The following is a 13,218-nucleotide window of genomic DNA, read 5'->3' as shown; positions in this document are numbered from 1 at the left end:
AGATACGGAACTATACCTCAAATGGATATAAAGGTATTTCCACACATGCCGAACCGAACCTCGAACAGCGTAGAGACAATCCGCCCTGCAGCGAACATTAGCCATATGTTTCATAATTTTAACACTCAGCTGTTAAACAAACAGTTCTCCGAACCGTTCGTCGTCCCACTAGCCGACTTCACCCCATTTGTTGAAGGGATGAAGTAGGTTTGTGGAGTATCAAATTCTCTTCAATTTGATGTATTGTTTCACTATTTGAAGTTTTTCCCTCATTGTTTGTTATAGCAGCTTTAATGTAGGGGGTTGAATTTTCAATGCTTCAACAATTGATCATTTGACAATGACATTTGAAGGGGGTATCTGGAACACAATTGACTTTGCAGCTCAATTAGGACTACTTAGAAGTTAAACATAGCATAAGTGGACATCTTCATCACCTCTGTTAAAGATGTGGAACAGCTGAATTGAAACTTGTTACAGAATTGAAAATTCTACCCCCCACTTCAAAGCTGCTATAGCAATGAGAGGAAAGCTTTAAATAGTGAGACAATGAATCAAATTGAAGAGAATTCAATGCTCTACAAACCTACAATAAGCATTGTTTTTTACAATGCATTGTTGGAGAGTTATAAGACCTGAAAGTGCTAAAATTTATATAAAAACCTGCTATTTCAACAATTCCACACTTTCAAGACCGGATTTCTCGAAAACTGTTGGGAATATCACAAAACTCCACTTAACAGGAATTGTAGAGAATTTATCAAACTTCATTTTAGAGCAGTCATCTTGGTTGAACGCATTGTTGCCAAGATATAAGCGTGGAAGCAAAAAGCTAAAGAATGCAACATTTAAACCATCCTCATCACTTCAACACATGGGGTAGGGATGGGGACTTTTGACATGTTCTCCTCCTAACTAGTACTGCAAAGTACTGCAAAGCTGCAAAGTCAAAAATTGTGTTCAAAACACTCCTCCCAAATTCGTTTGTCAATTGGTCTATTGTTGCAAAACTGGAAATTTCACATTCAACACTAAATCTGCTGCAAAAGTCGTAGGGAAATGCGTAAAAGTGTGGAATTATACATCAGATTGAAGAGAATTTGATGCTCTATGAGCTCATAATTAGCATGAATTATTTCCATCGATTTTTAAGAAGTTATAAGAGCTAAAATAGCAAAAAAATGGAAGCAAACTTGTTCTTTTTTCAAAAATGTCACACCTTCAAGAGCGTATATCTCGAAAACTATGGATGATATAGAAAAAGTTGTTTGTAGGAAATTATGTAAACTGCAATTTTGTATAGAACAGTCATCTCCGTAAGATGTAGCCTATAGCTTTCGATTTATTTGCGAGAAACCAAAAAATGGTACCTTTGAACCACCCCCACCCCACCCCCAGCACAGATGGTAGGTTGGGGACTTTTTATATGTTTACCTCCTTACTACCTTAAACAGAAATGCGGGGTCGAAAATTGTCCTCTAAACTTTTCCCTCTAGAACCCTTCCTTGACTGGACTATACATAATTAAAAACAAAAACATTAAGCAGATGGTAACAGTTTATCCAATATGTTGCTTATTTGAAACGACCCTGATCAAAACCGGATAAGCAAGGTGGATAATATTAATTTTTCGTGATAGATTATTATAACTACTCTAAATCCTTTTGTTACCAAATATATTATAATATCCTAGAGCCTGTTTGATTGAATTCTCCAATTGGTTTTTATTTTTATTTAGTACCTATCAATCAAATCAAAATCCATTCATTGTCAAAGACAAATTACAATTTGTATAGGCCACGTAATGAGAAAATTACATAAATCATTACATATATTATCGATTCAATGGATGATCAATTATTGATTCACAAGAATATATAAGAGAAACCAAATCAATTAATATTCTAATCATGTTTGGAAAAAAATAAGTGATTAGAACATTACTATGGTTTTGAAATTATTTCAGATATCATTGACACTACAGAAACTGATGATTTGAAGCCGAAATTAGTAAAATAAATCAACATTACAGATGTTTCATTATTAAAATTGAAAAAGATTCACCACTTGACAGCATTTCAATGTTTGAATTTGCTGAGCGGTTCGCTGCACGGTGCGCTGCGCAGCGAAGTGCACGGTTCGCTGCGCTGTTCGAGGTTCGGTTCGGCATAAATAAACATTCCTTAATAATGAATATCGAAAAAAAACCTCATCCTTCCCATAGAATCGATACATCATACACGCACCGATAAAACGCCGTATCGATACACTATATTTATAAAACGCCACATCGATACACCAACCTGCATCACCCATCACTAATACACCACTTATCCACTGGCTAAATTGCAACTCTGTCCTTAATTAATAAACAATTAAGCCAGCCAGGTCACTCGATATTATTATTATGATTATTTATTAATCAACAATTAGCTAGTTGACGAAAGTGTCAAAAAATTCCCGTATCTCGACATAATTCCCGTACATTTCCCACCCAAATGAAATTCACGTACAATTCCCGGATTTCCCGGTTTCCCGCCGGGTGGACACCCTGTTCTACATAGATTAGTGGGAATATCTATTCCCACAAACAATTTTCATTCTAAATAGAAAATTTAGAATGAAAATTCTAAATAGATTAGAGGGAATATCTATTCCCACTAACAATTTTCATTCTCCTTCCCATTTACAACCCCAACACATAACCTAAAATTGAATTTCCTGTTCCTTCAACAACAACAACAAACATATTAGTTCAGCTGAAGATGTGGTAGGTATTACCATGAAACCTGGTCTGTAATATGAATAAATTTTCGAATGTATTAAAGTGGTATTTCCATTATTTATCATAACTATGGTGAGATTAAATGAACATATAAAAATTAAAAGTGACTTCAAGTCTACTAGATTCTACATTGTGTGCTTCAATCAATGAAATTGAGCAGAGATGATTATATTTTTTGAAAATTAGAAAAAAATAATACAATCATTCAGAGCTATTATTACTGTAATAGGCAGATACTAATTTCAATGAATCTATAAAATATAGACCTATTTTGTAAATTATACTGTAACTGGAGAAGCAAATCTGACCAGAATGAGTTATTTTCAGACATTTGTTCTTCCATTAGGAGTTAAGCATTTTTAGCACATACAACACAATTCTATTCTACTTGTCAGGATTTTAGACAAACAAGATCCAGAGATGATTTACTATTCTCTTCCGTCAAATAAATCTCATCGAGGGGTAAGGAATGTCAATTCTATTATAACTCTCTGACATGCAATGAATTCGAAATGTATGCTAGAAAAACAATACTTTATTAAAATTGAACAACTTTTCAATGATAAAAATTGTTTAAAATTGAATGAAGGATCACTCACAGCTCCTTCCACAACAGCTTGAACGGTTCTGAAGAGTTGCCTGCAGGATTGCGGTCCTTCAGGATAGTGATACATGGCTATTTTGTAAATTACTAATAATAAATTGCGGAACTGCTCGTTCGATATGCTTTGATTATCACCAAACATCTGAAATAATAAGCATATAATATTCATTTCCTTGAAGTTGTGAGATTTTGGTACAATAGTCATTCGACCTAGAGGTATAGTGTTCTAAAGCATAAGAGGTTTTGATAAAGTAGTAATCTAACATATAATGGTCATTTTCTAAAAAATCTCAGTATGAAACTCGTTGGGTGTTTATTAGATTATCCTTAGAATCAATCTCATGCTATTGTATGCTTTTATTTTGGCCACTTCTAACTCTTAGGGTCGGTTTCCGAGTTCGGCATTTAGCTGAGTTCTACACTTTAAACAGCTGGAGTCAGAAAATTGGCTTTCCGAAACGGGACGTAGTCGTAGTCCACGTTCAAATTAAATTTCAAAAAACTAGAACACAAAATAAAATAAAGAGAAAATAGTGTAAAGTTTCAGCTATTTTGAATGATTTAGGAATGTTTCTTTTCGTCAAGGAAAAACGTTTCCAATTATAGAAATGAGAAAATAATTATCATAAAAACTACGACTACGCCCAGTTTCGGAAAGCCAATATTCTGACTCCAGTTGTTCAAAGTCTAGAACTTGGCTAAATCCCGAGCTCGGAAACCGGCCCTTAATTTATGAACGATCATGTTCATGGGTTTCCAAGAAACTCCTTGAATGTTTATAACATTATCCTTGGAATCAATCTAATGCTATTATAAGCTATTTTTTATTTTGGCCTCTTCTAACTCTCATTATTAAATTTATAATAGAGCTGGTAATGATCAAATGATAAGCATCATCATTTATGTTTTTTTTAAATCAATTACACATTTAAAACTGTATTTAAGGTGCTGAAATTCGAAAATTTTTCGGAGGATTCCTGGATTTGTCTTTGCAAGAGAATTCCATTCAATCCTATATAAAAGATTCTGTGCCTTTCCTGGGTGAGATCCCAGTTGCTTCAAAACATGTGAAGGTCACAATAGGAATAGGGGGCGCAAAAGTAATAATAACCAGGATTATTATGTGTGTATTACATGCTAGTACTGTATATTATAAAAAGAATTAGGCTAGATACAAATTATAATTCAATTTTTAATAATTCGACTTTATCATTATATTATAGATTTGGTGGAGTCACATCCATTGACATATGTTTTTATATATACAGTATATTACAAAAGATAATATAGAAGACTAAGAATTACAATATATTATAAAAGATTTGATAGGAAATAAGAAGGTTGGCACAGACAGACATACCCTGAGGAGGGCTTAACAGCTTGAAGGTGATACATGAAGGAGAAAGAGAGCCGTTATATATAACTAATATACAGGGTGATTCATAATTATGGTAAAATAATTTAATACGTGATATTAGAGGTAAAAATAAGAAAAAAGTTCTTATAAATATATATCCATAAACGCTTCAATAACGAGCTATACAGGGTGAAAGATTTCGCCCGGAATTCAGTTCCTCTGGTGAAATACACCGATGCTGAATTGTTTGGGGACTAGTTTTTGAAAAACTTATGCTGGATTCATATGGAAAAATATCTGAAAAACTGAATAAAACTAGTCTGGAAGCTGTAGTGTGAGTAGTTTTTGATAAAAAAGTTGAAATATGCAAAAAATCTAAGTAGAAAAACACAGACTTCTAAGTTTGATGCCCAATAACTTTCTTTAATGACCAGTAAACAAATAATTTTTCGCAATAAAAATTGTAGAAAATTTAATTCTGAAAAGAATAATGTAAGCTGTATAGACTAAATTTGAATAAAAGTTGGATAAAATGTATTCTTATGTAGTACATTACACCACAAGAATTTGCTGTTTTATGAGGAGAGAACTAATAACTCATAACTTGTAGCTGATTGCAAATAAAATATTCGGTTTTTTATGAAAAGTTTTTTTATATGAAAGTAGCATATCTAAATGACATTAAACTTATACCAAAAGACTAGTAGATTATGCCATTAAGCCTGGGAGGAAGCTCGAACAGATGTAGATGATCTCCTATGATTCCTGCCCAAATGTTTACTGAAAACTGATGTTGTGGAAGATTGGGATTGATGGCATGAGGATTCTCAGCTGCCCAAATATGTTAGTTGTGGACGTTAACGATAGCTGTTCTTGTAAATGGTGCCTCGTCGGTAAATAAAACGGTTGTTAAAAAGTTTGGGTAAACAAGTTTTACTAAAAACCATCGGCAAATACCAGCACGGGAATACAGTCTCGTGGCAATAGAGTATGAACTTTCTGGAGGTGGTATGGATGTAATTGTTGCTCTTTTAGTATCCTCCAAATAAGAGATTGATTGACATTAAACTGCACTGACAATTTCTTGTGTTCTTCTCGGGATGTTCATAAATTTCATTAAGAACTTGTTCTTCTAACTCAACAGTCTTAGTAGATCGGGGTCTGCCTGCATAAATGTGCTCTTTGGATATCAAAGAATCCGTCTCAGACAGACGTTGATGAATAGTGGCAAAAAACCTTGAACTTGGACATACTCGGTTAGGAAAGTTCTCTTGATACAAACGTCTTGCTTCAGTACTATTACAGTAGTGTCCCATTCCATACATTAAATGCATGTCAGCTAATTCGGAGTATGAATAATGTCTAAAATTACCTGCCATTTTTTAAAAAGTTAACACTTAACACAAAAGCAAAGTGAAATGGTTATGAATAACTGGTTAATAGGTTAAACAAAAAACACAGCGCAGCTACAGTAGGTCTAACTTACAGTTTGTTTTTTTTTTTTTTTGTTCAACAGTGAGCTAAAATATTTCTGAAACTAATTTTCAGCTGATAATTTCTTTTAAATAATTTTTTATTTAAAACAAAATAAATCAGCTGTTTTGGAACAGCTGTTCTTAAAATCAATGTTCTATTTGCAATCAGCTACAACCTATGAGTTATTAGTTCTCTCCTCATAAAACAGTTAATTTTGTGGTGTAATGTACTACATAAGAATACATTTTATCCAACTTTTATTTAAATTTAGTTTACACAATGATATGATAAACCATATGTTTTCGTTGTCATTGATTCATTCATAAATATCAAATGTTGTTGATCCGTTACTAGTAGAAAGTCATGTTCAATTTTATTTGATTAAAGCTCTACAAATGAAGAGTTTACTTATTTCAATTTAATCAAATAAAAATGCCGACAAGGAAATACAAAAGGGAATCTTGAGTACTCATCAACCATCACCAGTAGGTATTTAAACATAAAAACATAAGCTTGAGTGAATCTTTCTCAGATGTTAATGCTGTAACCCAAAATCGACAGGCAATTGTAGAGAAATCCGTTCAATGCCAACGTTGCGGATATAAAAAACACTCAAATTCTCAAGAATGTCCTGCAATAGGAAAGACTTGTCATAAATGTTCCCGAATTGGACACTTTTCCCATGTGTGTAAAAGTAAAACGCTCAAAGAAAAACTAACTACGTCAACTATTACTGCAGCTGGTATAGCCAGTAATCTTTCTAAAGCTACAATTATTGTTTCGGTGAATGGAATAAATACACCAGCTCTTATTGATACCGGAAGTGTTGCCAGTTTTATTGATGAAAAATTTGCAAAAACAAATAAATTTAAAACTGCATCAGATTCTTGTTTTATAAGATTTGCATCTGTTCAACATAACACCGCTACAAAAGCATGTGTTTATAGCAATATTGTGTACAAAGGAAAGAATGCTGTTGCAATGTGATACTTGGTCACGATTTTTTGATGAATCACTCTACAATAAGTTTAGCATTCAATGGTAATAAACAGCCTCTTGTAATAGATAATAATTCTACAACCACACCACCCTTGAAAGATTGCCTCTTGGTGGAGGCCATGATAAAACCATGTTCCCTTTTCAATGACTTGACTCCCGATTGCCACCCAATAACTACCCGATCCAGAAGACACCCACAAGATGACTATGAATTCATGAAGAATGAGGTCAATCGCCTCCTTACAGAAGGAATAATTGAGGAAAGCCAGTCCAGTTGGCGTGCCCAGCCTTTCATTGTAACCAATGGACAGAAGAAACGAATGGTCATAGACTATTCACAGACTATTAATAAATTCACAAATTTAGACGCATACCCTCTCCCATTGATCGAAGATCTTGTAAACACAATTGCCAAGTACAACATTTTTAGTACTGTAGATTTCAAGTCAGCTTACCATCAAATACCGATTCTTGAGAATGAACGACATTACACTGCCTTTGAAGTAGGCCGAAAACTTTATCAGTTCAAACGAATACCATTCGGAGTAACCAATGGAGTAGCTGCCTTCAAACATACAATAAACGGACTTATAGAAAGAGAGAATTTGAACGACTGCTTTGCCTATTTGGATGATGTTGTCATTTGCGGTTCAGATCAAGAAGAACATGACAGAAATCTTAAGAAATTTCAACAAGTAATTGAATTGTATGGCTTGACTATAAATGAAGAAAAATGTAAATTTTCAAAAAATCATTGAAGTTCCTTGGGTATGAGATAAAACATGGAGAAATTAAACCTGACCCAGAACGCCTTGCACCACTCATGAACTTTCCACCCCCAAGAAATGCTAAAGAAATGAAACGACTCATGGGATTACTGGCTCATTACTCCCGATGGATTAAAAACTTTTCTCAAAAGATTCACCCCCTTGTCCACATACAGAAATTCCCTCTATCTCAAGATCAGATGGAAACTTTGGAATTGTTGAAAAATGAAATTGCTTCCGCGGTACTGCTCTTTGTTGATGAAAATGTACCATTCATAATTGAGACAGATGCATCAGATTTTGCAATTGGTGCAACATTAACACAAAATTCTCGACCAGTAGCCTTTTTCTCACGAACTTTGTCCCAAAGTGAAACCAGGCATTCAGCTGTTGAGAAAGAAGCCTATGCCATTGTGGAGTCTATAAGAAAATGGAGACACTATTTACTACGAAAACAGTTCACTTTGATCACTGACCAAAAATCAGTCACATTCATGTTTGGCACTCAACACAATAGAAAAATAAAAAATGAAAAGATACAAAGGTGGCGCCTAGAATTATCTGAATACAAATTCAACATAGTCTACAGACCTGGAAAAGAAAATGCACCAGCTGATGCACTCTCTCGTATATGTATTACAGCTGGTTGTTCAACATTGAACTCAGCTTTGGCAAAATACCATGATGAACTTTGTCACCCTGGTGTAACTCGTTTCTACCACTGGCTCAGAATGAAAAATCTCCCCTATACTGTAGATGATGTAAGGAAAATTTGCTCCAATTGTGCAATTTGCTCTGAAATAAAACCACAGTATATGAAGACAAAAGGAAATCTCATAAAGGCAACAAAACCTTTTGAACGAATTAATATGGACTTCAAAGGACCCGTACAATCAAAAACAAGAAATAAATACCTACTGGTGATGGTTGATGAGTACTCAAGATTCCCTTTTGTATTTCCTTGTCCAGACATGACTGCGAGAACAGTCATCAATTGCCTGGTCTCATTAATATCAATGTTTGGCCTTCCAAGCTATATTCACACAGACAGAGGAACATCCTTCATGTCAACTGAGTTGAAGAGCTTTCTTGGCTCAAAAGGGATAGCAACTAGTAGATCAACGCCTTACAATCCGAGAGGGAATGGTCAAGTAGAGCGATATAATGGAATTATATGGAAAGCAATAACACTAGCTCTAAGATCACGAGGACTTGATTCAAATCGATGGGAGGAAGTGTTGCCTGATGCACTTCACTCTATTCGATCTCTTTTGTGTACTACAACAAATTGCACCCCTCATGAACGAATGTTCTTACACATGAGATCCTCAACAAATGGACAGTCACTACCATCTTGGCTAATGAGCCCAGGACCAGTTTGGCTGAAGAAAATGAACCGAAATTCAAAGCAAGATTCATCAGTAGAAGAAGTTGAATTGATTGAGGCAAACCCAGAGTATGCTCACATTCGTCGCCCTGATGGACAAGAGTCCACTGTGTCGCTCCGTCATCTTGCCCCTAAGATAACACGAAAATCTAGCCGGGTAGAATGATATGATAAACCATATGTTTTCGTTGTCATTGATTCATTCATAAATATCAAATGTTGTTGATCCGTTACTAGTAGAAAGTCATGTTCAATTTTATTTGATTAAAGCTCTACAAATGAAGAGTTTACTTATTTCACACAGCTTACATCATTTTTTCAGAATTAAATTCTCTACAATTTTTATTGCGAAAAATTATTTGTTTACTGGTCATTAAAGAAAGTTATTGGGCATCAAACTTAGAAATCTGTGTTTTTCTACTTAGATTTTTTGCATATTTCAACTTTTTTATCAAAAACTACTCACACTACAGATTCCAGACTAGTTTTATTCAATTTTTCAGATATTTTTCCATATGAATCCAGCATAAGTTTTTCAAAAACTAGTCCCCAAACAATTCAGCATTGGTGTATTTCACCAGAGGAACTGAATTCCGGGCGAAATCTGTCACCCTGTATAGCTCGCTAATGAAGCGTCTATGGATATATGTTTATAGGAACTTTTTTTCTCATTTTTACCTCTACTATCACGTATTAAATTATTTTACCATAATTATGAATCACCCTGTATAACATAAAGTAGTATTAATTTTTTTATGTTATGAAGTTTGGACAGTAATGTTGTATAATTTAGACAGTAAGTATAACAATGTTATGTTTTGGACATTATAGTTGAATAAATTTTCAAAATTAACAGTAATATCAAGCAATCAGGAAATACTTGAAAAAAGCAATGCTGCTTCGTATTTGGTTCAATTTGAATGCGACCAATTCCAAATATTTTGGATGAAGGAGACTGAATTTATTGTGAGAGAAAGAATTCATGTGTGCAAATCATATTTCGCGCAACACTATGAGGCCAATCTCCATCATGATCACCTAAAATTCTAAAAAAGTTATTTCTCATACCGGTTATCTGAGAGTTGACCTGAATTAATTTTTAAAAAATTCATCAAATTATAAAAACACTACATAAGACTATTACTGATTGAAAAAACACTGAGTAAAACAACAGTATTAATGATGACTCACCAATCCTGGCAAGAATGCAAAACAAATTTCAACTTACCGCTAGATAGATTTGTCTCTGTTGATCATCAGATAGGATTGAAAGAAATTTTTCTATTTCCCTTTTGAAATTGCTACAGGTAGTAATTTTTGAATTTGGTTTTCCAGCAATGTAATTGAAAAGTTTGACTCCTAACTCCGGATAGTGTGGAAAAAGGTACTTCTGAAAAATTGAAAGAGTAATATATATTAAATATGGAATGAAGAATAAAAACGGAAGAACATCATAGTTATAATTATTAAGATTGTGAGTGATGTTTTTGAGTATGTCAAGAAACTGTTATTTTATAAAAGTTGAAAAATTGAAAAGTAGTAGACAACATTTAGTTGTCTATTGCAATGATCAATATTTCTTCCTGCAATCGCTTTGTAATTTCTTACTCCTGTATAGAAACACATAACCATTCTAAATGATAATTCATATTATTATTCTTATGTAAATATTTTTTTATTCAATTTATAAAAAAATTTAATCCAACATACTTATACTTTCATCAGTTAATTAAAGCTACTTTCATGCTTCCATTAATAATATAATTTCTTAGTAGTTATGTATTAAACGTTTTATTCTATTGTTTTTGTTGTATTTTATTATTTATATTACTGATTTTTTGTAGTGCATAATCTATATTATTGATATTTTGTAACTAATATTAGTTTATTATATTACTGACCAATTTGTCAAAATGTGTCTGTACTGATTTGTCGACCCAAATATGCCTACAGACCCTTGAGGTCCATAAAGGCTAGTAGTTAAAATTCTTGTAAACAATATGCTTGATTTGTTTTGTATAAAGAAATTTGAATTTGATTTTTTTAAATATTTTAGATATGTTATCTGTGAAGGCAAAAAAATTTTTTTTCTCTTTACATAAAAATTTCCGATAGTTTACTAGAGAACACTATACTTGTGGTTTTTGGTACTTGAAATTAAACGATTTGACTGAACCGAACTATATCAAGCGAATTCAAGACGCAACGAATGAGTAGAACATATCTAGCAAAGTAAGTAAGGAAGGATGAAAATCTATTTATTCATTTTTGGTCTGACTTATTAATCTATTCAAACAATCATTTTAAACGCAACGTTTTTTAATAAGAATGATGATTAGGGAAGAGCATTATATTCGTATAGAAAGAATTGAAAATAAGAAAAAGTTTAAATTTTGTAATAATTGAAATTCTTTAGAATTACACCAGAATATTTAGGCTTCTACATCAACACAGTTGCAATTTATGATATTCAAGTTACAATGTTTTAATCGATTATTGATAATACTCTTTTTATGGGGGTGAAGGTCAGGTACTGCAATCTTCAATATTGAATCTTCATTGAGTCCCTTATTCACAATTTGGATATAATCTTGGTTGCTGTAAATCAATTAATACATCATTATTAATGAAGATTTGTCATTACATCCTAATTAGTTTTATAATCAAACCTCATAAACTGAAATATTAGAGACACGTGAAAAAATTAAACCAAGTATTGGATAAATGAAAATATAGAGAGTAATATTAGTTAATTTATAGATAAATCATATAAGATTTTTTTTATTTGTTTATATGAATTATGAGTTAATGAGTTAGAAGATTACAATACTAATATTAGACTCATCTTCAACATACAGTAAAATAACAAATTTCCATATTGAATTTTATGTTAGATTTGAAACCATTAATCAGACAAATAGAAGACTCGTTCTCGAAAACTTGAAAAATAAATTCATTTCAACTTTGCTTTGCTTGATAGTAGCATAATAATACATTACCACAGTTTCAAGCCTTTATTTAAATTCATGTAAGTTCAATTCAATTTCTACAATCAAATTTCCATAGCTCGACCTCATTGTTTAATAATCTTTTCAGCCATTTCAAGCAGAATAAGACAAAAACAACATTGTTTATCATCCACCAAGATAGTATATCATAGCTTGAATTTATTACGGATACGGTACGTAAGTAATTCTCATCACAGAATAACATTGTTTGGAGTGTGTTGCAGCTATGGAACGTTGGAACCAATAAAACCACACTCGTCAGATCTGAGAATTGAAATCATCGGCTTATTTTTTAAAGATCTGTTCACGATTTCCAGTAAAGTTTTACTTCAATTTAAAAGCACAATTTTATTTAGTAGTAATTATTAGTATCAATATTTCAAGCTATTATCAATAGATTCGCAATATCACTGTAGATCTTTATCCATCAACTTTTCAATAAACTGCAAGGTATCAACCGTTAGAACAGGCTCTAGTATTAGTTGGCCAATGTTTCCATTTTAATAAAGCCTTGAAGGATAAAACCAACAACAAAAATTCCGAATAACGTTTCAACAGGGTGAACTGAAGACTAGAACAATAAACAAAAAGTCAAGGGGCCCAAGGGTGCTTATATAAAAATATTTAAATTTATAAAATTAACATTTAAATTTAAAAATAAAAATAAATAATAGTTTTTAATAATTTAATAATTAATAATAATTAATTAAAATTAATATAAAATTAATTATCAATTAATAATTTAATAATTTTAGATAAATAATTTAAAATATTTTTTTTTTAATATTTTAATTTATAAAATTAATATTTAGTGTATTGTACATCTTATGAGTCA

The 13,218-nt window shown here is 32.4% G+C and overlaps 1 protein-coding gene across 1 annotated transcript in view; it reads right to left on the bottom strand.

The window, feature by feature from the left end:
- LOC111064287 overlaps positions 1-13,218 on the bottom strand; it is a 63,810-nt gene that overhangs the window by 32,761 nt on the left and 17,831 nt on the right. The window contains exons 3-4 of the mRNA XM_039441754.1: positions 10,604-10,765; positions 3,385-3,531 (exon numbers count right to left, since the gene is read on the bottom strand). Of these exons, the coding sequence (XP_039297688.1) occupies positions 3,385-3,531; positions 10,604-10,765 (309 nt within the window). The remainder of the gene's footprint in view (positions 1-3,384; positions 3,532-10,603; positions 10,766-13,218) is intronic.

The sequence above is a fragment of the Nilaparvata lugens genome, chromosome X (assembly GCF_014356525.2).
Source record: "Nilaparvata lugens isolate BPH chromosome X, ASM1435652v1, whole genome shotgun sequence".
Lineage (NCBI taxonomy): Eukaryota > Metazoa > Arthropoda > Insecta > Hemiptera > Delphacidae > Nilaparvata > Nilaparvata lugens.
Note: the sequence above shows the minus strand (reverse complement) of the source record. Positions and strands in the feature narration are given on the sequence as shown.